At 36.5% G+C, this 25026-nt stretch overlaps 2 protein-coding genes across 2 annotated transcripts in view; one reads left to right on the top strand and one right to left on the bottom strand.

Moving 5' to 3' along the window:
• The first annotated feature begins 307 nt into the window (after positions 1–307).
• Positions 308–25026, top strand: part of LOC138706808 (heterogeneous nuclear ribonucleoprotein U-like protein 1) — an 88169-nt gene continuing 63450 nt past the window's right edge. Inside the window, exon 1 of the mRNA XM_069836535.1 lies at positions 308–433. Within this exon, the coding sequence (XP_069692636.1) occupies positions 385–433 (49 nt within the window). The 5' untranslated portion in view covers positions 308–384. The remainder of the gene's footprint in view (positions 434–25026) is intronic.
• LOC138706812 (dynein regulatory complex protein 8) overlaps positions 6074–25026 on the bottom strand; it is a 29360-nt gene continuing 10407 nt past the window's right edge. Inside the window, exons 3-5 of the mRNA XM_069836541.1 lie at positions 22592–22715; positions 17261–17471; positions 6074–6656 (exon numbers count right to left, since the gene is read on the bottom strand). Of these exons, the coding sequence (XP_069692642.1) occupies positions 6648–6656; positions 17261–17471; positions 22592–22715 (344 nt within the window). The 3' untranslated portion in view covers positions 6074–6647. The remainder of the gene's footprint in view (positions 6657–17260; positions 17472–22591; positions 22716–25026) is intronic.

The following is a 25026-nucleotide window of genomic DNA, read 5'->3' as shown; positions in this document are numbered from 1 at the left end:
GAACGAGATGACAGTACGGAAATTTCGCAAAATCTTGCTAACGTTAAACTATAAAACGTCTTTGCGTTGCACAGAGAACAACTTGTACAGCCGCCATGACAGCCATCGAACTTTCCAGCAGTTGTTCCTATTTCGCTGCAGCGTGATGTTATTATTGGCGATCGGTCCGGTGAGATGGATCAACGAGATACTCGAATTGACAGATAGTGGCCAAAATGGCGCCGGAAGCGATAGGAGCATGTTTACCACATGGTTTTGTTATGACTTTTTTTTTTTGTGTGTGTCAATTACGTCGTAAAATAGGTCGTTTGTGTTGTGTACTGGGTTGTAATTCTATTTGTGGATCTGTATCTCATATTTCGTCGTTTAAGTTCCTGAAAAATAATGCTTTACGAGACAAATGGTTTGGATGCATACATCGTGACAATTCCAGGTTCAGGAAATTTGTTATTGTCTTTCTAACTCGTTGTTTAGTCAACTGTCGGAATACAGGTCTGAACCTCACAAATTATACCAACAAGGCACCAGTTATGAGGCAACTAAGCCAGGAGATAATATGGTAGGGTGCAGTCCATGTTCTGGAGTTTATCCAACATTTGTTATTAAGGAAGATAATTTTCCTTTCGTAAATGGTGATGCTTTTCGTGTTTCCCTGGAAATTTTGAATCTTACCAATGATGCCTAACCAACCTTCATCCATACTGTCAATCATTCTAGCTCCCAGAAAGAATCCATATCAACGGGGAGAGAAGAAGAATTTTTCAGAGTGCCTTATTTGCAATTTTGATCAGTTTCAAAGTGAGGTTCAGGAAAGAAGTGTGGCTTCATTTATGACTGTTGTTAAAGGTTATTTTCTTGAATATGAAAGATGACAGTATATCAGAAATTCCTTCATTAATAACTGTACCTACAAAGGTGTTCAACAGAGGGGGGGGGACGCTTCAAACAAATTTTAGAGAAAAGTGAAAAGAGGTCATGAAGTATTGTGTAAAAGTGACAAAACGTAAAGAATTGAAATTCAGAAGGAATTAGGCCGAGGACACAAGGCTATGTGTACAACCATGTATTAAAAAGATAAAATGTAAGCTAATTTATTTCTATTTTCATTAGTACCGGTAGTAATAGTAATAGCAGCAGTAGCTGTATTAGTAGTAATATTGGCCCATCGTGTTTAATTGTGTTATCCTTTTGAATGCCCAACAGACATTAGTGAACGTTTGCATTCCTACTTACACGAAGTTCTGGGTATGATTTTCAACTTACTGAAAATATTTTCAGGCTGCGTTTGCACTGTCAGGTACATTATAATAGTGTGTTTCTACTCGTACTTATCTTGTTGTCTCACCTGTGAAATTGAACCTAACATTGTTCATAAATTAACGCTGGACGTTCATTTAACACACAATTTAGTAATTCAACGTAACAAATACGAAAAATATAACTCTCTTGACCCAATGATATGGCGGAACTGTCTATATTAGTGTCGTGCAATGTTCGAACGTGAGAGGAGATATCAAGATGGGCTACTACAAACTTCGCCCTACTCCATAGGTAGCCTATCCCATCAGTACGTGGAAATGTAGGATGTAAACTAAAGTAACCGAATCAGTTGAAAACCAGTCAGAGACTTTTCGTTCAGTTCATGTTTGCCGAGTCTCTGCAGAACAGAGGCTTCTTTTGCATTTGTTCAATCTTTTCATTTCCTTACATATTCTCGGCGCCTTTCTTCTTAGTCCCACCTCTCCTTGCGCCGTTATGCTTTAGCTGCATTTACATGGTTCAATTTCAGGGCTATTAGTTCGGTAACGCATTCTCAGTTGCTTGTTGGAACAAACGTACCAGTATAATAAAAATCTGAACGTGCCAAACGAATTTTTTCTGATAAGTGAGCGCCTGCATCTTGGTATCAGTTTCCATATTATTGTTTTTCTGGTTATATGTTTTGCCTGAAAGACAAGATTATTTACAATGTGTTTAATTACAGGTGTCAACAATGAGTTCTTAAATCCATGAGAGCAGAGTTAGACAAGTTATTGTAGAATTTGTGATATTCATTTTAAAACAAGACGTTCAAGGTAGAGCATCCACCTATCACAGTAAATGAATATTACACACTTCTATCACAGCCACAACACATTTCAATTTTTATTGCACTAGGCCTACAGTATATACTCATATATGGAAATATCACTACTTTAACACATAATTACATTCTCTATCCCTGATGTTATAGCCTGTTACTTCATAATTATGTACTTTTTGTTGCTTTATTTTTCACAAGCAGAAAAAATTTAAATGGATTGGGAAGAGGCTGCTTGACGGGCCCTTTCTCGAACCTCACCAAGAGAGCTAGATTGATGGAGGGGACTGTGCAGCATAGACCCTTGCAAGGTTCCAGGGCCGGCCATTATATAAACTGGTAAAAAATTGCGTCTCTTCAGATGCATGGTATATACAGAGGGTTCAGTGGTCACTGGAAATGAAAACAAAAGCTCTTAATGTTTATGTACGGAGCCCAAGTGTCTAAGAATGATTAGGAAGTTATTAAATTTCCCTTTGAAGGCTACGCTGCTTACTGATGTTGATTTTAGTCATAAACTATTTGACATATTAAGGAATGCATGTTGCATAATGACTGAGACTGGTAAAGTATATTATTGTCTTACATGGGATGAAATATCTTTAAAAGCAAACTTGTGCTACAATATTAATGAAAACATTGTAGATGACTTTGAAACATTCTAACAATTATTCATCTGATAGAAAAAGAAATTGCAAATTTATTTTAGCCCTCTTGCTGTTGATGAAAATGGCTGGTTTGGCAGCCGTGACTTTTGGGTTGCAGCATTCTTCACACATCACAGTATGAGAGTTGTGCAGTGCTGCAAAAGCAGCAAACCAGCCTTTTTATGTCCTGTGTGTAGGCTATAACCATATAGGAGATATTAATAAAGATGAAATGCGCACAATGTGCATAGTTGTTTGTATTTATTGTCATGGAGGAGATATATTTCCTCTAAAGTTATAATAGCTTTGCCAAATGCAGACGATTTTACTTCGTGCATCTCACTGCCTGCTGAATCGCATCCTGTGCCTGCTCCTTGCACACTACTGTGAATATTACCAGGCCACCAGCATAACTCAAGCGGTAGCATGTTTGTCTGGGCATGGGTTCCATTCCCACTTGGGTTGATTACCTTTTTGGATTCCCCCCCCCCCCCCCGAGGTTTTCCCTAACTGTAAGGCAATTGTCATGTAATCTATGGCGAATCCTCGGCCTCATCTTGCCAAATACCGTTTTGCTATCACCAGTTCCATCGATGCTAAATAATCCAGTAGCTTATACAGCGTCGTTAAATAACCAAGCAAAAGAAAATTAAAGAAAAACATCGGTATATGCAGAGCATCCTAAAATAACGATTGTTGTGACGTCCGTAAGTACTTGAGCAGGGAAACGATGGTGCAGGGTGTCTGGATCCTTCCGTGTTAATATTAATAGTGAACTTGAAACTTCATTTGTTTCAAAGCTGTGCTACAAGCAAACAAAAGTTGTACTTAATGGTTTTGTAACATATAAATACAATTATGCAAGTATGCTTCTTAGATGTTGACCAAAATTATTACTAAAGTCCGCTTTTGCTGTTCATACCAAAAATAAAAAAAAATATGCTTTGAAAAAAAAGGGGCGCATTTGCATTTAAAATGCATTACGGGATTTATTGCCCAAATATTGTTTTATATTTTGGTCACAAAAATTCCGTGCGAGTAAGTGCTGATTTTTTAAAATCTCAGTATAAACTTGAACTTCATGACCGAAAATTTAGTTTTTAATTCAGTAACTTCGAACATTGTTATTACAGTATTAACATGGAATAAATTAATTAAACGTTATATAAACCAGAAGTGCATACTTAGAACAGACTTCTGCTTAAACACAACACAGAACGATCTTCCCTTGCATCGCTCACAACTGGATGAGGAACGCCTAAATGCTTATTAATCATCATCAATTTCCTGTTGTTAATCTTTCCAAATCCCTTTCTGCGTTGCAGACTTCTTGTTAGTGTTCAAGTATAAATTGAGACCTTCATGAGGAATAGTTGGACTCTCCTCGTTATATCACACTGTCTGAAGTAAGTGTGCCATAAGGTTATGCACCCTCAGCAAACTTCAGCAAGATTATAATTAAGCTTAAAAATCTGGTTTTGGGTATTAAAGACCTCCTTTGTCTAATTTCTGTATAAATCGCATCAAAGGCTGCTATTGACACAGGAACTGCATAGTGTTTTTTTCCTCTATCACACACACCAATGCTGGGGATGCTGTTTGCAGGTTGATGAAGACTGGCATACAAGGCTCGCAGATGCTTCCAAGTAAAACAGAGCTATGCTGAGGAAGAGTAGCAGTAACAGTAGTAATTTCTTTCAAGAGACATCTCTGATCTCTCCTCATGAGCAATGTTAGCATCTGGTGCCAAACTCAAAAGACTAGATTTTAAAATTCTTTTTATTGCATGTTAGGCTGCCCTTGAGGTGGTCGTGTTATCGCATCCTCCACCCATCCTTGTAGCTTCCACTGGATCACCAGAAGAAGCCATTCTGTAGGAGATGAATGACGCAAGAAGCTGTCAATTCAGTTGTGAAAATTAGGGTGTCATGAGTTTCTTTTGTCAACCCTTTCAAATGACAGGTTTCAGATTCAGTTTGCAGTTCATTTGTGTAATCATAAAAATCATCTTTCAACTACTGGAGATAGTCGTCAGCTGCAGGATAGAACATCATACTATCTGGATTGCTTCGTCATAGATGTTACATTTTGTCACTTATGTATAGTAAAAAGTTTGTATACATTTTTCATAAATGTATTGTTGGTCATGCTTCTGAAAAATTTACCTGAAGTATTAGACATGAATGCTTGTCCTCCATATATCCAAACTGCATGCAACTTCCAGTGAAAATGTCTGTACAGCACAAAGATCGTTCATTTTCTCAAATGCTTTCTTGTTAGAAATTGGATGGGTTTCACGTCCTGCTCCTTGTGTAGCTTGTGTATTTTCTTGATGAATTTTAAACTGATGATTCATTCTGTCTGCCATATCATGATCTAGAAACTGTGAATGGATGAATTTAAATACTATTATAGTCACAATCATGCCATGATATGAAAGAAAAATTACACAACCTCGAGCGGGAATCGAACCTGCGACTTCCTGTTCTCCGGTCAGGCGCTCTACCACTGAGCTATCGAGTTCGTCTCACGCCAAAGGCTTGGAATTATCCTTTCATACTGGCGACTCTGTTATAGAGTACTGTCCATAGCGTCTGATCTAGTCAGCACTGCGTATGGGTTGAAAGAAACTTTACAAATGTAATCTTCATCTTACGATGTTTGGTGACGTATGAAGATTACATTTGTAAAGTTTCTTTCCAGCCATAAGCAGTGCTGACTAGATCAGACGCTATGGACAGTACTCTATAACAGAGTCGCCAGTATGAAAGGATAATTCCAAGCCTTTGGTGTGAGACGAACTCGATAGCTCAGTGGTAGAGCGCCTGACCGGAGAACAGGAAGTCGCAGGTTCGATTCCCGCTCGAGGTTGTGTAATTTTTCTTTCATACCATGGCATGATTGTGACTATAATAGTATTTAAATTCATTAATATGTCACATCAACGGACGTATACACGTCACCAAACATCGTAGGATGAAGATTACATCTGTGAATGGATGTTTTTGATGAGGTGGCAGTAATCAAAACTTAAATATAATTTGTATTGCAAGTTACATGGTGTACTATACAAGGCTGTAGCTCTCTCAGTATTAGTTTTATGGTTACAAATCGAAGCATAATTATGAAATCCACAGTCTTCTATAGTTTTCAACACTTGTTGAACCAATATGAGCAGATCATTTACTTGTAAATTTCTTACCATGAAGTATGATGCGGGATTAGTACATAACCCATGAGAAGGTAAAAATGAAAGTTCTTTTTTTCCAATGAATGTGGTATTCATCAAGGTTATTAAGACCTGAACTTTTCATTTTGTCCAAGGAGAATCCACATTTCTATCAAGAGACTAAACAAACCCCATCCCACGTTATGATTTGAGTGAGGATAACGTATCAGCTGGCTGCACCGTATTTTTGTGATGGCCGATTAATTAGACGACTTACCTTCGTGTGATTAAGGAATCATTGCTTCCTGAATTCCAGAGGAAAGACGTATCTGACCTCATTTTGCTACGAGTGTGAAAATGCGTTTCATCGAGGTTTTCTTAGATGGATGGATTTATCAGGGATCTGAGAACTTTCCTTCACTTTTGACATGATTATCATGAAGCCCAAAGTTTATATTTAAGATTGTAAATTTGTAGAAGCTACAAGATAATGGATAGTTTGAAAAAAGATTTAGATTTTCTGGAAATATAACAAACAGTTCTGTGCTAAATTTCAAAACTCTGGCATATATAAATGATAAAATATAATTAAATAAAATTTAGAAGACATAGATCTGTGTGTACGTGCACTACTTTGGTAGTGATGATGTATCGCAGCTATGCTATTGTTAATATTTATGGAAATATTTTTCATATATTCTCTTCTAAGAACTAATCAGTGACTATGTCATGCCAGCATATCTGTCTTAATTCAGTCGACCTGAAATTAAAAGAAAATACAATGTTATTTATTTCACAGTATATAAGTGGAAATGTTTCTATGGAAGCATAAACCACTTTGGGATAGAATGTAAAGAAAAGTGTGCTAATAAATATGACAACTGAACTGGCTGTTTGCTGTGCTAATCGAATTGTTCTTACAGATAATTTGCAGCAAAATTGATTTTTATTTTATTTACAGAGCACTTGAACAGTGGTAAGAGCTCTCAGCCACATTTTCTAAGCTTTGAAGCAGTTCATACTGTTTTGCTTGAGGACTAGTATGTCTACAGAAACATATGGTATCTTAACAATTGCACGAGATGGTAATATACAGGGTGATTGGAGTAACTGCTATTTACAGAGCTTATTTCTGAAGACATTTTGAGCAAAAGATATCTCATAAGCATGGGTCATATTCTCAATATTTTCACAGTTAAACTAATCTTCCTCAACTTGGTGAGGTTGCCAAAGACAAAAAATGTTAAACAGTAACATTAAAAATGTCTTACAAGAACTTTGTTTACAATAAACTGAAATTTACAGTAGATGTTTTACAATAATGAAAATTTGCAGTAAAATAAAAAAAATACCGATAAAAAATAAAATAGAATGAGAAAATTCAACTATAATTTAAATTGAAGTATGTGTCGCTGTAAAATCTGCAGAAAACCCTTCAAAGATATCAAGAAATTTCCTTAATTGTTGTTGTTGGGACTCCAAATTTATGACAGAATGACACGAATTGTTTTGTTATGGTCCCTCTAGCGCCCACCATTAATCTGATGACTTCTATATCCCTGAGTTTATATGTTGTTTTGTAATAAGGAATAGTTGGTTCATAAATTGCCCTTTTCTCTGGATTAACCTCCTCGGATTGATTCTAATGCGTCTTGAATCTGATGGTTGGATCCAGAATATAACCTTTTGTCTCTCCAGGTTTAAATGTAATAATACCAATCTGCCGAAGACTTCCGGCTTCTGCTATTCCATTGGCTTCTTCATAGTTAGTGTAGCCTTTGGACTTTAGGCATGTTGTGATTACAGACCTGATCTTGTGATGCCTGCTGTTACAAAGAGTTTCGCCAAATGGGCATGAACCAAAGACATGAGCCAAAGTTTCAACCTCACTGTGGCATCTTGAGTTTTGCCTGGAACAGCGCATACAGGAGCAACATTACAGTCATCTTTAGCACATCTCTCCACTCGGAGCCTGTATGGTGTTTGCAGGAGTGAAGTCTTGATATAAGCTGAATGAACTATTCAGAAGTTATCATTTCTTTAATTGGCCAGTATTCTGAAGCTAAAAATGTGTTATTAATTTCTTAGTTCCTTTGTACAGTTTTTCTTTTTCGCTTTTCAACTACAAAATTACATTATTCTTATGCACTTTTACAACAATTGTTACAAATCATGCCTCTCTTGTAAACTCTTGAAGACTATACATTAGGACGAGTTCGAATTGGCCTCCTTCACTGCTATTACGAATGCAATAGACAATATGCATATGCATTGAGAAGATACCGAATGTTACATGGATTGAGAAATGGACCCTGCTCTGTAAAATCATTTCGTAAGTTTGATGAACAAATTTGAGGAAACTGGTTCAGTTGCCGATAGAAAGCAATCGGGTGGACCAAAATTAGTAGAAAATGAAGTAAGTGCTGCTCTAGTTTTACGAGAAGTCCAAGAAGTTAGTGAAAATTCAGATTATAATGCTTGTAGTGTTAATAAAGTTGCAAAGCATCTGGGCATGAGTTATTCAACAGTGTGGCGAATTCTGAGAAGATAACTTCGGTTTTATCCTTATAAAATGAAAATGCGTTTTGAACTCAAAGAACAAGATGGGCTTTGTAAAAACACTATTGCACAACAAATTTGGTGATCGTGTAATTAGTAGGCATTTTTCGAGCAGTTGGCCTTCTAGGTCATCAGACAGAAATCCAGCTGACTGCTGGTTATGGAGTTATCTAAAAGGAAAGGTACTTCTTAGTAGACCTGCTACACGTGAGGAACTGAAACAGTCAATATCGGATGTCATTGAAAACATCCCTAGGAATGTGCTTACTAAAGCTGTTTATAGCATAGAAGAAAGACTATTTCTTATTGAACAACACGGTGGTGGTCATATTTAATTTTTTAGCGTTTTAATAAAATCCCATTTCTTTACAAACAAATTGATGTTTTTATTTTTGTGGAATCTAAAATTTGACAAACTTATTACCATTTCAGAAAGAGAACTTACTTTTGAATATCCTTATACATCAGCCTATGTAACCCCGCATTCAGCTGGTCAGTCAAGCAGATCATCTGTCTGCAGCACCCCCAACTAGTAGGAAACATGTTTTGCTCACTTGAAGATAAATATCTACACCTCTTCCAAAGATGTCGAAAATGTTGTCCTCTGACATCCACACATATTTGATACCACTTTAAGAAATCCCCATCACTCACCTGAGTTCTTTCGTGTAATTTGAAAGACTTTCTCTGCAAGTGTTTTATCTTAGTTCATCTTTGGTAGGCCTATATCGCCTGGTGTGAGATCTGGAAGTCAAGGAGGCCAGTTATCCAGTCCCCTTAAATTTCATTGGCTGTATGCACAGACCATTCTTCCTCAGTTAATTCGGTGAAAAATGCTTGAAGGATCTCATCTCTAAACCAAAACCCACATCATAAAAGATTGGCCCTATTATTCTTTCACATCATGAAGTGGAGTTCGTGAAGGATGTGTGAGCGGCAGTCAAATGAAAAATGGTCACCATGCATATATCTCATGGTGGACAAGTTGGTATCACTGGAATTTGATTGCTGAACTGGCATCTAGTGGTGACTCGCGAAAGCACAGTTACAACCTCTGCTTACACACTAGTCGTTCATTTATTGTGCTCGAAGTGAGGTTAGAGATACGTGTGTTTGTCCAACATCACTAATGGTGGCCAGTAAAGAAGAACAGGTGTAGTGCGATTTTTGATTGGTGAAGGAGTAGGAGGACGAGAAATCCATTGTCACATGTCTGCTGTTTACGGCAAACACAGCATGTCAAGTGTGCTTGTACTGGAATGGCACAAGAGGGACGCGTGTCACTGCAAGACAGTGCTCCTGCTGTTATTGCTGAGGTTGCTGGTCTTGTAGGGGAAATCGACAAATTACTGTGGAAGAATTTTATTGTTTGGTGGGAATAAGTCACGGTTCCGTACACGTCATTGTGACGAAGCACCTGCATTACCGAAAAATCTGCGTGCAATGGGTTCCACATCAGTTGATGGAGGAACAAAAAACAAATAGAATGGCTGTTTCACTGAGTCACTTGCAACGATACCACGAGGAAGAATATGCATTTCTGTTCCGTATTGTCACTGGGGACGAAGCGTGGTGTCGCCATTGTGAACCGGAGAGCAAATGGCAGAGCCAACACTGGAAACACATGGATTGTCTCCCACCAAAAAAGTTCAAAGCAATACACACAAGTTCTGGTAAAGCCATGTTGACATCCTTCTTCGATTTTAGGGATCCTCTGCCTGTTGAATTTCTCGAACATAGGCCCACAGTCAGTGCACAGCGTTATGAGGAAACTTTACAGAAACTGAGATGCATCATCAAGTCAAAATGCCCTGGAATGCTATCGAACAGCATTATCCTTCTTCACGATGATGCCTGCCCACATACTGCCAACTCTGTGAGGAATACTATCAGACATTTGGTTGGGAAATGCTTCAACACTCCCCTACAGCCCAGATCTCTCCCCATACGATTTTCGCATTTGTGGAGAGTTGAAGAAAGATATTCGTGAACTTCGTTTTGCATCGGATGAAGATGTGTGACTGGGTAAAGAACTGTTCGGTGGACAGCCCACAAACATTTTCAAGAGTGGGATTGACCATCTTGTCTTGGCCGGATTAGAAGAGTCTGCTGTATTTTGGAGTCAACAGAATACAAAAATGAACATTAGCAGAGCTTTAACTGTGAGAAGAAGCGACATAAGATGAAGTTACACATAGTGTGACTGGCAGATTACATCAGCTTGAGCTAATTTTAATAGTACTGTAATACCAGCACTTACTTCGGGATATAAATATAATGGTGTGGCCTGAATACAGAAATGTCAAGCACACCATAATTTGTATTGTGAGTGTTGACATTAAATACATATACACATATTATAGTCAATATAGACATGGTGTAAATAAAGGGAAAGGAGGTAGTATTGATAAAAACAAGACTAAAACCTCTAACAATCATGGGCCTTAAAATTAATATTTTTGGACAAACAAGGACTGTGAAATTGGTATTGTATCGACAGCATATCTTCCAATGTGAGCTCTTTGCTCCTTTCTTATTGCAATGCAGATGACATACCCAAAAAGAAACGACAAAGAGCTTACATTTAAGAGGTATGCTGTTATTTTACAGTACCTTCAAATATATTAATTTTAGGACCCATGTCTATTGAACATTTTTCTCTTGTTTTTATGAATACTATCTGTTCTCAAAATATTAACCATTTTTTCTTAACATTCTGTATAAGTGCGAATTGGAGCATTTCTTTTTGAGGAATGGTATACAAACCATCCAGAATTTGTGTGCATCCATTCCCAGGAGAATTGAGGCTATTATCATACACCATATTAGGTGGGTGTTCATATTATTTTGTTCAACCTCTGTAGGCTTACCAGCATTTTTAAGTTCTGCACAATCAATCCATCAGATAAAATGTATTTGATATTCGTTACATAGTAATGATAAAGCCAAATAACTAGTCCCTGTTCTGTTTTCAAATTGACATATTCTTGCTCTTCTCTCTCGTCATGGTACCAGCTGACCAATATGAGTCAGTCCAGTTGTGGAAATGCAATAAAATGTGATGATTATACATATACACCACACACAGCCGCGTGATGAATACGTCGCTGATAGAATTACTGTGAAGGTAAATGCCAGCAGTAACAATCAACATCTCTCCTTTCCAGATACCCTGAAAACCCATTACATCTTCGCTGTGCTGGGACTCTTGGGAGCAGCCATCTTGTATGCACAGACAGTAACACGTCAGTTGCTAAAGCAACTATCGTGCTCTAGCGTTGCTACCTGTTGCTTTTCATTTGTGTTGCATGTGCCTCGACATTGTGAATTTCTCTCTTCCCTTGTGAATTTTTTTAATTTAGTTTGTCGACTACTGATTGTTGCTCAATTTAGATTGTAGCTTAGTTCGTTATGAATTGTTTGACACCACTGAGAACATTTTATCACTTTGCATTCTCGAGTTACACTGCCACGAGACCCAGCAATTCGTGCAACTTTTCTCCTACCATTATTGCTATTCACTCAAACTCAAGGCCACGTTGGATACATTGATCCTTCATCTCTCGATTGCCATTCACTTCACTGAAATATGTATTCAAATTATAGGCGCAGGAAAACTCGTCCACAGATGTGTTGGTCTGCTTTCTGGGCTGGCACCTTAGTACTGGACCAAACGTATAGACGTATTCACGTCAAAAAAGTACGAATATTGAAATGTATAGTGCAGAAGGTTAAGGTAATGTAAATACCATTTGTCTGTTATCAGCATGTTGATAAACTATATTACTTCTATGACAAGAAGTCCACACCTGTGGAGTAATGGTTAGCACATCTAGCTGCGAAACCAGGTAGCCCGGGTTCGATTCCCGATTGGGGCAAGTTACTTGGTTGAGGTTTTTTCCGGGGTTTTCCCTCAACCCAATATGAGCAAATGCTGGGTAACTTTCGGTGCTGGACCTCGGACTCATTTCACCGGCATTATCACCTTCATCTCATTCAGACGCTAAATAACCTAAGATGTTGATAAAGTGTCGTAAAATAACCTACTAAAATAAAAAAAAATCTATGACAAGATAATACTTTATTCACATAGTAGTGCTGTATAAACATGAATCTTAACAATAATTATTATAGAAGGCTATTTATTAATGCAATCTTTGAGTGTACGTAAATTTAAAGTTGCAATAATTTCTTTTCATCATTCACATAGACTATAATTTAAATTGGTGGTTGTTTAGCTAGTGTTTGAAATGTTTTCTTTTTAGGATCTACTGATACTTCTGGTGGAGGAATGAAGCTGTATATATCTCCAAATGTACTAACCTGCAAATAATGTAATACATGCACTTAATTATGGGTAAAATATACATAAATATGTATTAGTTGAACTACTCTGCCTGCAAAGTGTAAAAAATGACATTCTATTTGTATGTATTGGGGTTTTCTTACAACATTTAGGACTTGATAATATTCACTCATGAGGGCTATGGAACTTCCAGGCATTTAGTTGGAAAACTCACTACCATGTTAAGATTTAAGAGAAAATTCAGTGTCAGTGGAAAATTATATACTTCTAAGAGAATGTGTCTTTAGCATATAATTCTAGGAAATCTCATAACAAATGTTTATTAGAGATATTTAATTGTACAGGTTAGGGCGAGATTGTGTGATCTGAAGGTGCATCTATACTGTTAAATTTTCCATGCATTTATGCATGCAATCTGGAGAGAATATTGAAAGAATCGAGTTGAAAATGAATGTTCATTTAAGATGTGTGCAGATCTTACATCTACATGGTGCACTGTATTGAACTCCATCTTCACTACATATACATATTAATTAATATTAAATATCTATCCAATACTTAGGCCTACTTGATTCGCAAAGTTGTGGTTGAACACCCCATAGGCACTCGTATTTGCGATAATGTTCAATAAACCTAATCGTACTTGCTGCCATTTTCAGCTTAAAAAGTCCATCATCATCAAACAAAACAATTTTCAGTTTATTCACGGCCACCTAGAATAATTAGTTGCTCACTACATGCTGCTGTTGAACGAAATACGCACAAGATACCCACCAGCAATGGGTAGCTTTCAATTGCCGCATGTGCTCTCATTTTTAGTGGAAAAAACATGCACAATTGAATACGTAAAGGTACATCTACACGGTTCAACTTTTCTTTCAACTTTACACATTCAAGCAATGCATACAAGATTAATATTTAATATTAATTAAAATATCTACATAGTGAAGGTGACATTCAAAACGGTGCACCATGTAGGCACAAAATCTTCATTTATCTTAATTGAACACGCATTTTAAATTTGATTATTTTAATATTCTTCCCAGATTGCATGCATACACGCATGGAAAATTGAACTGTGTAGATACAGCTTAAAAGTTGAACCGTGTAGATGCAGCTTAAAAGTTGAACCGTGTAGAAGCAGCTTAAAAGTTGAACCGTGTAGAAGCAGCTTAAAAGTTGAACCGTGTAGACGCACCTAAAGAGTACTGGGAAGCAGGAGGAAAATGATGGAAAAATCAAATACCTGTCATTGGAAACAAATAAGCAATTCTAAGAACTGTACTGTGAATGTTTATAAGAGACATTTATTAATGATATGTATGTGATATAGGGCCCGGATATATATGCACTGAAAATACCTAAAATATGCATGCAAATATGCACTAAAAATGTTGAAAATATGCATTAAAAACAAAACAGTATGCACTAACCAAATCTTGCAACTGTACTGTGGTTGGTTTTTTCCAACACTTTGCATGAAAGTAAATGAGGCTTGCTGGGTTCTTTTGGACATAATTTACCCACTATGAAGTTCGCCACACGAATCTGTTGATTCATCAACCAAAATCCATACGCAGTTCCCTCCTATGTCAAACAGTATTGAATCTAGGATAGAAGCATGTAGCGAAAGTAAATAATTTTTTCTAAGAGTGGATTCATCCAGTGTCCTCTGATTAAGACACATTTTTGAAAAAATGATCGCAGATGTGGATTATTTAATTTATGCAGTGGAATGTTCTGCATACAAAAGCTTTACAAAGGTCAGCGGAAAATGTACTAACTTCAAACCGTGATTTCACCTGAGTTAAAAGTACCTGTTGCATGTTCTTACCATTTTGTTTTGACCAAAGATATGCAGTTGTTTTCGAATGCTGTTCCAGTTAAAACTTTTTCTCGCATTTCACAGTCTTCTCACATACTTGACAATACACTACATCGCCGTCACTTGAATAGTCACTATTGCCTGAAACCCACTGTTTAATGAAAAAGGATTTAGTGGACTTATCTTTAGGCATTTTTAGTTTAATCTGACAGAACACCGCATAAACTATTAGTAGGTGGAAAAAGAAGTTAACAGATGAATACCTGCGGTCCTGTCGACACAAACTTTGAGATGATACTGCATTGAGGAAGGAATGTAAGAAATTCCTTCTGTGAAAAAGGTCTGCAACGTCCATCTACCTGCATGTATTGTGAGATTGGAAATATGGCCCCGTTAACATTTCACTTGAAATAGGAAGGTTATTGTGGTGCCAAGGGATGTCTGACATACAAATTCATTACTAGATTTACAGTTCGTTCAGAACTGTGAGCTAATTGATCATACATAAACTAAATAAATGCCGAAATATGCACTAACCCTCAAAATATGCATTTGCATATGCGCATATGCATTTTCGAAAAATCCGGGCCCTAGTGATATATCATCATCATCGTAGGAAATCTGAAGATGATGATTGATGATACAAAACATCGAAACTAGTCATTAAGGTAAAATTACCAACATAGTTTCAATAATAATTCCGTAAAATTAAAAAGTTGCTTATTTTACAGATATAGATATTATTAATGATACACAAGTTCTAAAAGTGTGTAATCAAGAATGAATATTTTAGTTGTGCACATTCAATGTACAGTTTTAGGGACGCATTGTAATGTTTATCAGAAACATTTATTTAGTTGTGCACATCCAACATACAGTTTTAGGGACACATTGTAATGTTTATCAGAAACATTTATTTAGTTGTGCACATCCAACATACAGTTTTAGGGACACATTGTAATGTTTATCAGAAACATTTATTTAGTTGTGCACATTCAACATACAGTTTTAGGGACACATTGTAATGTTTATCAGAAACATTTATTTAGTTGTGCACATTCAACATACAGTTTTAGGGACACATTGTAATGTTTATCAGAAACATTTATTTAGTTGTGCACATTCAACGTACAGTTTTAGGGATACATTGTAATGTTTATCAGAAACATTTATTTAGTTGTGCACATTCAACATACAGTTTTAGGGACACATTGTAATGTTTATCAGAAACATTTATTTAGTTGTGCACATTCAACGTACAGTTTTAGGGACACATTGTAATGTTTATCAGAAACATTTATTTAGTTGTGCACATTCAACGTACAGTTTTAGGGACACATTGTAATGTTTATCAGAAACATTTATTTAGTTGTGCACATTCAACATACAGTTTTAGGGACACATTGTAATGTTTATCAGAAACATTTATTTAGTTGTGCACATTCAACGTACAGTTTTAGGGACACATTGTAATGTTTATCAGAAACATTTATTTAGTTGTGCACATTCAACATACAGTTTTAGGGACACATTGTAATGTTTATCAGAAACATTTATTTAGTTGTGCACATTCAACGTACAGTTTTAGGGACACATTGTAATGTTTATCAGAAACATTTATTTAGTTGTGCACATCCAACATACAGTTTTAGGGACACATTGTAATGTTTATCAGAAACATTTATTTAGTTGTGCACATTCAATGCACAGTTTTAGGGACACATTGTAATGTTTATCAGAAACATTTATTTAGTTGTGCACATTCAACATACAGTTTTAGGAACACATTGTAATGTTTATCAGAAACATTTATTTAGTTGTGCACATTGAATGCACAGTTTTAGGGACACATTGTAATGTTTATCAGAAACATTTATTTAGTTGTGCACATTCAATGCACAGTTTTAGGGACGCATTGTAATGTTTATCAGAAACATTTATTTAGTTGTGCACATTCAACGTACAGTTTTAGGGACACATTGTAATGTTTATCAGAAACATTTATTTAGTTGTGCACATTCAACATACAGTTTTAGGAACACATTGTAATGTTTATCAGAAACATTTATTTAGTTGTGCACATTCAATGCACAGTTTTAGGGACACATTGTAATGTTTATCAGAAACATTTATTTAGTTGTGCACATTCAATGCACAGTTTTAGGAACACATTGTAATGTTTATCAGAAACATTTATTTAGTTGTGCACATTCAACGTACAGTTTTAGGGACACATTGTAATGTTTATCAGAAACAGTTATTTAGTTGTGCACATTCAACATACAGTTTTAGGAACACATTGTAATGTTTATCAGAAACATTTATTTAGTTGTGCACATTCAATGCACAGTTTTAGGGACACATTGTAATGTTTATCAGAAACATTTATTTAGTTGTGCAGCTCAGAGAGTGATTGTTCACCAGTGGCAGTGGCGCCAAGTGTCTTCTCTGAACTGCACATACTCGTAGCCATTTCTATACCAACTACAGTTGAATTCCTTCCATCGCAGAACTGATTATAGAAGCACGTGCCTCTATTGTATAGAAATAAAACATAGCAATATGATAATGGGATATGCAAGTAAAGTTCTGAAATTCTCTTACCAACTGCACTTTCGCAATTCATTGAATCCTTAAAACTTGTGCAAGTAAAACATAGACAAGGAATACTTGCCATGAGCTGATTGATGTAGTACTCATAAGGAATGTGTCCAGTGTCTGCATCCACAGCGACGGCCATCATTTCGTCCAGTTCCTCCTGTGTGAAGGGCTCTCCTTCTTCCATCATAATTTTACTGAGGAACTCTCTTGTCAGATAACCCTTGCCGTCACAGTCAAGAGTTAGGAAGGCTTTTAGTAACTTCTCTGGTGATGCAGGTTGTAGCCTATATGAAAATTATCTCAAATATAGTAAGCTTAAAAAAATACTCAAAATTTTACAGTTTTTTTTTTTTCGTAGTTTATGCTCACTTATGCAAGTGCAAATTGGACATTGAATCAAACAGATGTAAGAAACAAGTGAGCAGAGAGGAAACGGAGTGGAAGCAACTGTATGTATCTGACTAGAGACGGTAAATTTTACTTTTTACTAATGAACAGCTCTTATTTGTAGAGTTAGCACATTTTAATTTCTTTTCCAAATTATGATAAAAATTCATCATCATGAACTTCATTGTTAAGGTCATGTGATCTGTGGCAATATTTTAAGAAAGATGGCCTTGATCCCTGCACCGATGTCTCGGGCCTCTGTGTCCTATTGGCCTATATGCGAAAATTAATTTTGAAAGTCTCTCTCTCTCTCTCTCCTCATTCTTTGTTATATGCTTGATAGTGTTAAATTTCTGTGATTATACAAGGAACTTGTAATTTTTTGCAGATATGCGAGGCGCGTCTAAAGTAACTTTCCCACTCATCCCACAGCTAGCAAACCATATGTTGCGCGAAGCGACTGCGTGTACGTGATAGAGTAATGTCCTGGCATGGCGCATGCGCTAGCGGAACGTCCCAAGTGCTCTCAGTAGCTTCGTTGCATTGGTTGAAGATGGACGCTCCTATTCCAGCTCCCGACACATGTGAAGTGCGATCAGTGATAAAGTTTTTGAATGCACAGGGCATAGCGCCGATTGAAATTGATCATCAGCTAGCAAACCATAATGTCGCGCAACATATGGTTTGCTAGCTGTGGGACGAGTGGGAAAGTTACTTTATGGACGCGCCTCGTATCTATATTTCTTTGATGGTCCAATCTCGTTATACCCAACATGGATCTTAAAAAGTGCATCTGGGCTGCTTTAAGTTTCTGTGAATTTTGTTTGTTTAAAATCCAAATTTCGCTGCCATAACTGAGTGCTGCTTTTGACGTAATGTTATCATGTACGTAATCTGAATTTTGTAGCCACTGTCATCTGTTTACCGAAATGTCTTCTAATGACTGTATTATTTTTATTGTATTTTTGTATTTTGACATCTAGAGTAGTTTTATCTTCTGAAAATAAATTAATAAGTTTCTTAAATAATAACTAATAATAATAATAATAATAATAATAATAATAATAATATTGATAATAAATTTATTTATTCTGGTGGCATTAAGGACACCAGAAATATGTATACATACAGCGAAAAACAAATTAATAACGTTCATTCAAACAAAACAAGAATGTTTACAGTAACAATAACACAAAACAGAAAAGATAATGCAAAAACATTAAACATTCTAAATTTGTATACTATTAAATAAAGCTTAAGATCTATATTAACATTATTAGTCTAAATAACTAAACGAGAAAGGGCAATTAATAATGTAAACAAGAAATACAGTACAGAGAGAGGCTGTAATCTAGTAACTTATTAATAATAAATTTCCTTAGACAAAAATGCGTTTCTAACTTAATTTTGAATTTCAATAGTGTCCGGCAATCACTGATGTCACCGGGTATAGGTAGAGAATTCCAATGATACTGTACAGGAGGATGAATATAGTGACGTTCTGTGATGAGGGATAGAAAGAAATGCTTTATTCTGATTGTGTACTGCTGCTAGGTAAGTAGGAGTAGAGGTATGCAAGAGTTTAAACAGCAGTGTCAGCGAATGCATGATTCTTCGTTCCTTGAGGCGAACCCATGGTGTTACATGATCAAATTTGCGCATATTGCAAGTGGATCTAATACATATACAAGCCATACCTGCGCTCTTTGCTGCTTCCCAGGTCTAACTTTAAACAGCATTCTTATAAATGAGCTCAATCCATCTGCCCTTCAGTTTAGAAGTCGGGCATCTTGCATTCCAAGTTAGACAGTCTTAGATGCAGAGGTCAATGGAATAGACGGCATTCGCTTGCTCTGAAGTTCACTCTGTAGATAATATGATGATAATTGTTGGGGTCGAATATATTTATCACACACGCAGAGGTAAGTGTGTATGGGGTTATCTGACAAGAGGTAAGTCTCCAGACTTTGGCTGCTGCTTGATTTGTTAGACTGTAGCACTCTCCACATTAAGTGCGAGAAACAAACGATACTGGGAGCATGTGATAGAGATTTGTGTAAATTGCAACTCCATACTGTTGTAATGCAATGGTGGAATTTGTAAGCATTGTGTATGTTTACTGTATTTTGTTTCTGTGCTTATCCATCTGGTGAAGAAAACTGTATTCTTATCTCAGGCTCTAGTGGTCACAACATACACTTCTCTGCAGCTATGGTAGTCATGCACGCCATAAGAAGAGTAACCTCAGTAATTTGCTTTATGTAATTATTTTATTTTCTTACTGAGATTGTGCTTAATGTGGAATAAATTAATTATAACAAAACGAAGATACGGCATTTTCAATAATGTATCATATTGTATTGTCCTAAAATGTAGAAATACGTGTTAAATGCCTGCCGATATGAGAATATTTTACATTCCTCCTGGGACACTCTGTATATTACACCTGCAGTGACTCTCAAGGCCTGCTTAATTCATACATGTTGAGATCCTTATCAAGAACCTAATTAAGCATATTTGCCTAACCTGAGTCCTTAGTCGTACTGCTTATGCTTACATTGTGTCTCCCACTGGATGTATTACAAAGACACTGAAGTGGACCATTAACTAAGAAACTATATGTTTCAAGTACTGTATTTGATCAACTCGAGAAGAACAGATTTTAACATCAAATCTCATAATAATTAAGTCCCCCCCCCCCAGGACATCGGAAGTTATATTCAAAAGTTTCAAATTTTATTATAACAAAGGAAGTACTTCAGTGTGTATGTCAAGAAACATCACGAACTAACTTACTTAATGGCTTTTAAGGAACTCGGAGGTTCATTGCTGACTCCACATAATCCCACCATCAGTCCCAATCCTGTGCAAGATTAATCTAATCTCTATCATCATATCCCATCTCCCTCAAATCCATTTTAATATTATCCTCCCATCTACATCTTGGCCTCCCAAAAGGTATTTTTCCCTGCTTCCTTCCAACTAACACTCTAAATACATTTCTGGATTCGCCCAATGTGCTACATTACGAACTATGAAACAAAAGATTCGCGTTGATATCACGCCTCTCAGCCTGTGCTAGTGTGTGTGGCAAACCAAGTCTTACGTGTTTCTAAACTTAAGAACATATACATTATTCTCACAATGTGCTATTATGCTATATGCATATGTATGTATTTATCTAAGAAGCAACTATAACCCTAACATACACGTATATAATGGTAAAGTAGGATATATACACAGATGACCCGAGGTTGCAGGTTCAATCCCGGCTCAGGTCGATGGCATTAAGTGTGCTTAAATGTGACAGTCTCATGTCACTAAATTTACTGACATGTAAAAGAACTCTGCAGGACAAAATTCTGGCACACCGGCGACGCTGATATAACTTCAGCAGCTGTGAGCGTCATTAAATAAAACAATTTAATTATACCTGTAATAAAATAGGTTCAGTAATGTATGATATTCTTAGAAAACAAGTTATGAAAAATTTTTGATGCAAAAGGACTATGTTTTGCTTAGGTTTACACGCTTCATTTTCACATTAATTTTGTTACCCACAAACAATTCGTGTTATAAAATTGAAGCTGAATCAGATCCGCCATCTTGACTGTTCATGAAATCCGAATTGAATTAAGCACTCACAGAAAAAGTTTTCAGTAATTTTTTATTTTTTTTCCCTATTTTCAAAAGTAGCATACTAATTTGAATTTCAGCAAATTAACTTTTAAAAGTGTGAGATGTTCATTAACACTTCAGTTGTATCTTGTTTAGTGTGTCATGGCCTGAAAATTGAGTTAAAATTCCTGCAAATCCGAGTGGAATTTGTTCTCCCGAGGTACTGTCACCTCATCGTTACAGTTCGTGATGGGAAGCTCGCCATATTGTAACTCTTTGCATTAACCTGGTGCACCACGAGGGGGTGGAGTTACACCACACGTCAATGAAGGACACTTTAACAGAACCTCGAAGACAGGTAGTAGCTTATTTCAGATTGTTCACAGGACAGGATTGTCTCAACAAAGTAAACTGAATAATGATAACAAACTGTGCAATATGTAACAAGAATGAAATTTTGAACAAACAGCTCCAAAGTGGACTCAAATAAAAGGAATAACAGCAACATTGGAGCACTTTATTTGAAAGATAGAGAAAGAATGATGCAAATCAACTTTTAATTGCCATTCAACAACAACACCTTATCATTAAAAAAGCTACTGCACCATGTCATGTTCCAATGAGACAGTTGACATACACGAATCACATAACCAAAGAAAGTTATTAAATTGGAGCCCACAACTGAATTATTGTTGTTTCTTTGCATATGTGAACTATCAGTCATCAGATAAAAATGCCAGACACTCCTTTTTAATAAGTCTTTTTGTTTCTTTTTTTTCCCCCCCATGATATATACCAATTTACAAATGCCCTAAACTAATGATTCCATTATTAAGGGTGGTATTCCTCAATTGTTATTTTATCACTATTATTAGTATTATTACAATAAAATTCTTTTTGAAGCACGTTTGTTCCATCTAAAAGCCATTTTTTTTTAGTAAACTTCTTAAGAGTTCATCGACTGTGCTTTCTTTCAAAACAGATAATAGTTTCCAGTTTGATGGTACTGTCGTGCGTGGATATTAAAATTCGTCTATAATTGTTTATGTAGATGGTGATGGAAGTCATTAATAGAAACTTTGTACTCTTCTGATGAGAATCTCTTCTTTGTGGGTGAAGGCAACTTTCCAGCTTTCTTTTCTGATATTCTTAGTAGTACCTGACAACATTTCTGGGATAAGCAGCTTTCTAGTTCAGTAATTGGCAGTCAGCTTTTTGTGTGAATTTCTGACATAGTAGCAAGGATTCATAAATTTCACAAAGATTTACAGAGAACTAATATAAAGTATGATATTGGGCAGATGCAGGGTCTCTCACCTCCTATACCACACCGCATTGCCAAATGTATTTTTTCATGTTGCAAACTGTAAGTCGAGAAAAATATGATTAAAGTCCAAACCTTCGCTCTTCGATGATATGCGATACAGTTGGCAGAAATCTGTCCAGTTTGACACTGCCTGATGTTTCTTCATCTTCTACTGCCACAAGAATTTCCTGTATTTCAGCCTCACTGGGACAGCAGCCTGAAAGAGATATCATTGTGCTGCAGTAAACGTAAGATCCAGTGCTTTGCTTCTTGTACTTACTGCATATATCAAAAGATCCTTATTCACACTTTTCACTTTGGGGTGAACTTCTGCAGCCAGAAACAATTTCCTATAAGGAACAACTGTGAACCCATCTGTTGCATGTGCCAGAACGAACTTCAAGCTACTGCACAGTACTGTTCTCGTCTCACATGCCGGCACATTCTGTGACGATTGTGACAACACTATGGCAGAGTATTCCACTCTTTGCTGCGGTGGTGCTCTAGAATCAGCACTGTTCGCTGCACAGCAGTTGCTGTAGTGCTTCAGGCAGCTGAGCTGATAAGGCATTGTTGATCTTTAAGTCTGTTCAGTAACTTAGGGTATGAATGCAACGATGGGAGCCTGTCAGGTAGCTGTGGTGGGGGAAATGAACTGCTATAACACCGCACACGTTGACTCACAGTTGGTTACTTTCCTGCTAGCTTATATCAATCAATATTCTTAATGTATCCATCTGTTTGCTGACAACATAAAGTCCACTATAGTCTAGTCAGTTGTTTTTCACGAGAAATGAGGGGTATTTTGATCGATGTTCATTATAGATGCCTGTTGCTAGTAGGGTGAGGGGGCTTAAACTTGTTGTTTAAGCTAACAAGTAACAAAGAGGTACCCACAGAAGCTGCATTAACACCAACGCAGTCCCACTATATTTATCAGCTCCATGAATGACTGCAGTCATTCTTTCAAGCTTGCAGCACAAGTCTCGGTTTGGTACAGAGTGACACTGAAGAGGTGATTGTTGGTGGTCCGTGGACCAGATTTCAGGTAGGGACGACTTTTATTAATTATTTGTAACTTTACTGAAGTATTTGTGCTTTTAATTTATACAAATTTGTGTTCTATTTTAAACTATGTGCATTCGGTTGAGTCTTGATTCTTAACTCACCGTAACTTGAAAACCAGTAACGATTTTGAGTAGTGATAACTTTTAAAAGTAATTTCCATTCTTTCTCAACATTCCTCTCGTTTTGACCCCATCTAACATAAAAAACAAAAAAGTTTGCTGCTTATTAACTTGAAGGTGTAAATATCTATTTTGAACAGATTACTTCGAAGTTAGTATTTTTTTTTCTCACTTTTAGAAACCAGATTTTGATTTCGAATGTTTTTCTATGTTTCTATTGGCGTAAGAATAAAAAATTTATAGCGCGATTGATTGAACTCATAGGAGTGAGTTACGACATGATAAATGTTTAACAAAGCGGGAAATATCGTCTTTGGCTGCCAACTCCTACATAAGAACCATGGCTATGAACAAATGCCATACCGAGCTTCTTTGCATTTCACAAAACTGCTAGTCTTAAAGCTTAGGTGTCAACGTGTTTGTACCCTTAGGCTTGACTTGCTCTGTACTTAACCTAGGACGGACAGTTAACAACTTAGATCTACACGTGATGTCACAAGTTATGGAAGCAGATTTTGATTATTGGATTTGTTTCTTAATTTCATCAATTATGACTTAGATGATATTCTGTGCTGTGGAGTTCTGTAAGAGGATCATAGTGCATCTAAATGATTTGCTTTGTTGAGGGAATCAAAACTTTTATGATGACTACTAAATGTAAGCTTGTCTGCAGTTCAATTCGGTGAGAATATATCCTTTTGTCCACTGGACACCAGAGCAAGCATGACTTTCATGCTCATAGCATGTGAAGCTTGGTGTCATTCATAATGATGAAGTCTACGCCTTATCAACTAGACATTTTAATTGGAAGAAACACCAAATAACATTTTTAATTTATTTCATGCTTCTCTGTAGCAGCACTTAAGTTGTTCAGATCACAAAATTCAGTTCTGCTCCACACTTCTCATCCTGAAAAAAACTGAGAACACCACCAAGAGAATAGCTTATTTTTGTTCTTATAATGATATGCTGAAAAATGTCATTGTACACTTGCGTCTTAGTTCTATGGAATACTGACTTTGAACATGGTTTCCCAAAATGTATATTATGGATAGTTTTTCAACAAAACTAAGGTAGGAAACTTCCTTTTCTCAGTGTCGTTCAATTTTTGCATTTCACAATAAATAGCATATTCTGCTTATAATGATAAATACTCTCTCGGGTTTATGTGGTAGAACTCAATCAGCACTACCACCACTATAAATGCAGACACAGTCAGGGCTCTAAAAAGAAAATAGAACAGACAGTGTAATAGTACAAGAGGAGTTGAATGACTTAACTCCATGTTGAGTGGGGAATATGATTCTGGTTTTTGTTGTGTGTAGTCGCCAAGTGCAATGC

This window comes from Periplaneta americana, chromosome 9, assembly GCF_040183065.1.
Source record: "Periplaneta americana isolate PAMFEO1 chromosome 9, P.americana_PAMFEO1_priV1, whole genome shotgun sequence".
Classification (NCBI taxonomy): domain Eukaryota; kingdom Metazoa; phylum Arthropoda; class Insecta; order Blattodea; family Blattidae; genus Periplaneta; species Periplaneta americana.
The sequence above is the reverse complement of the archived record's forward strand: the minus strand, read 5'-3'. Positions and strand labels throughout refer to the sequence as shown.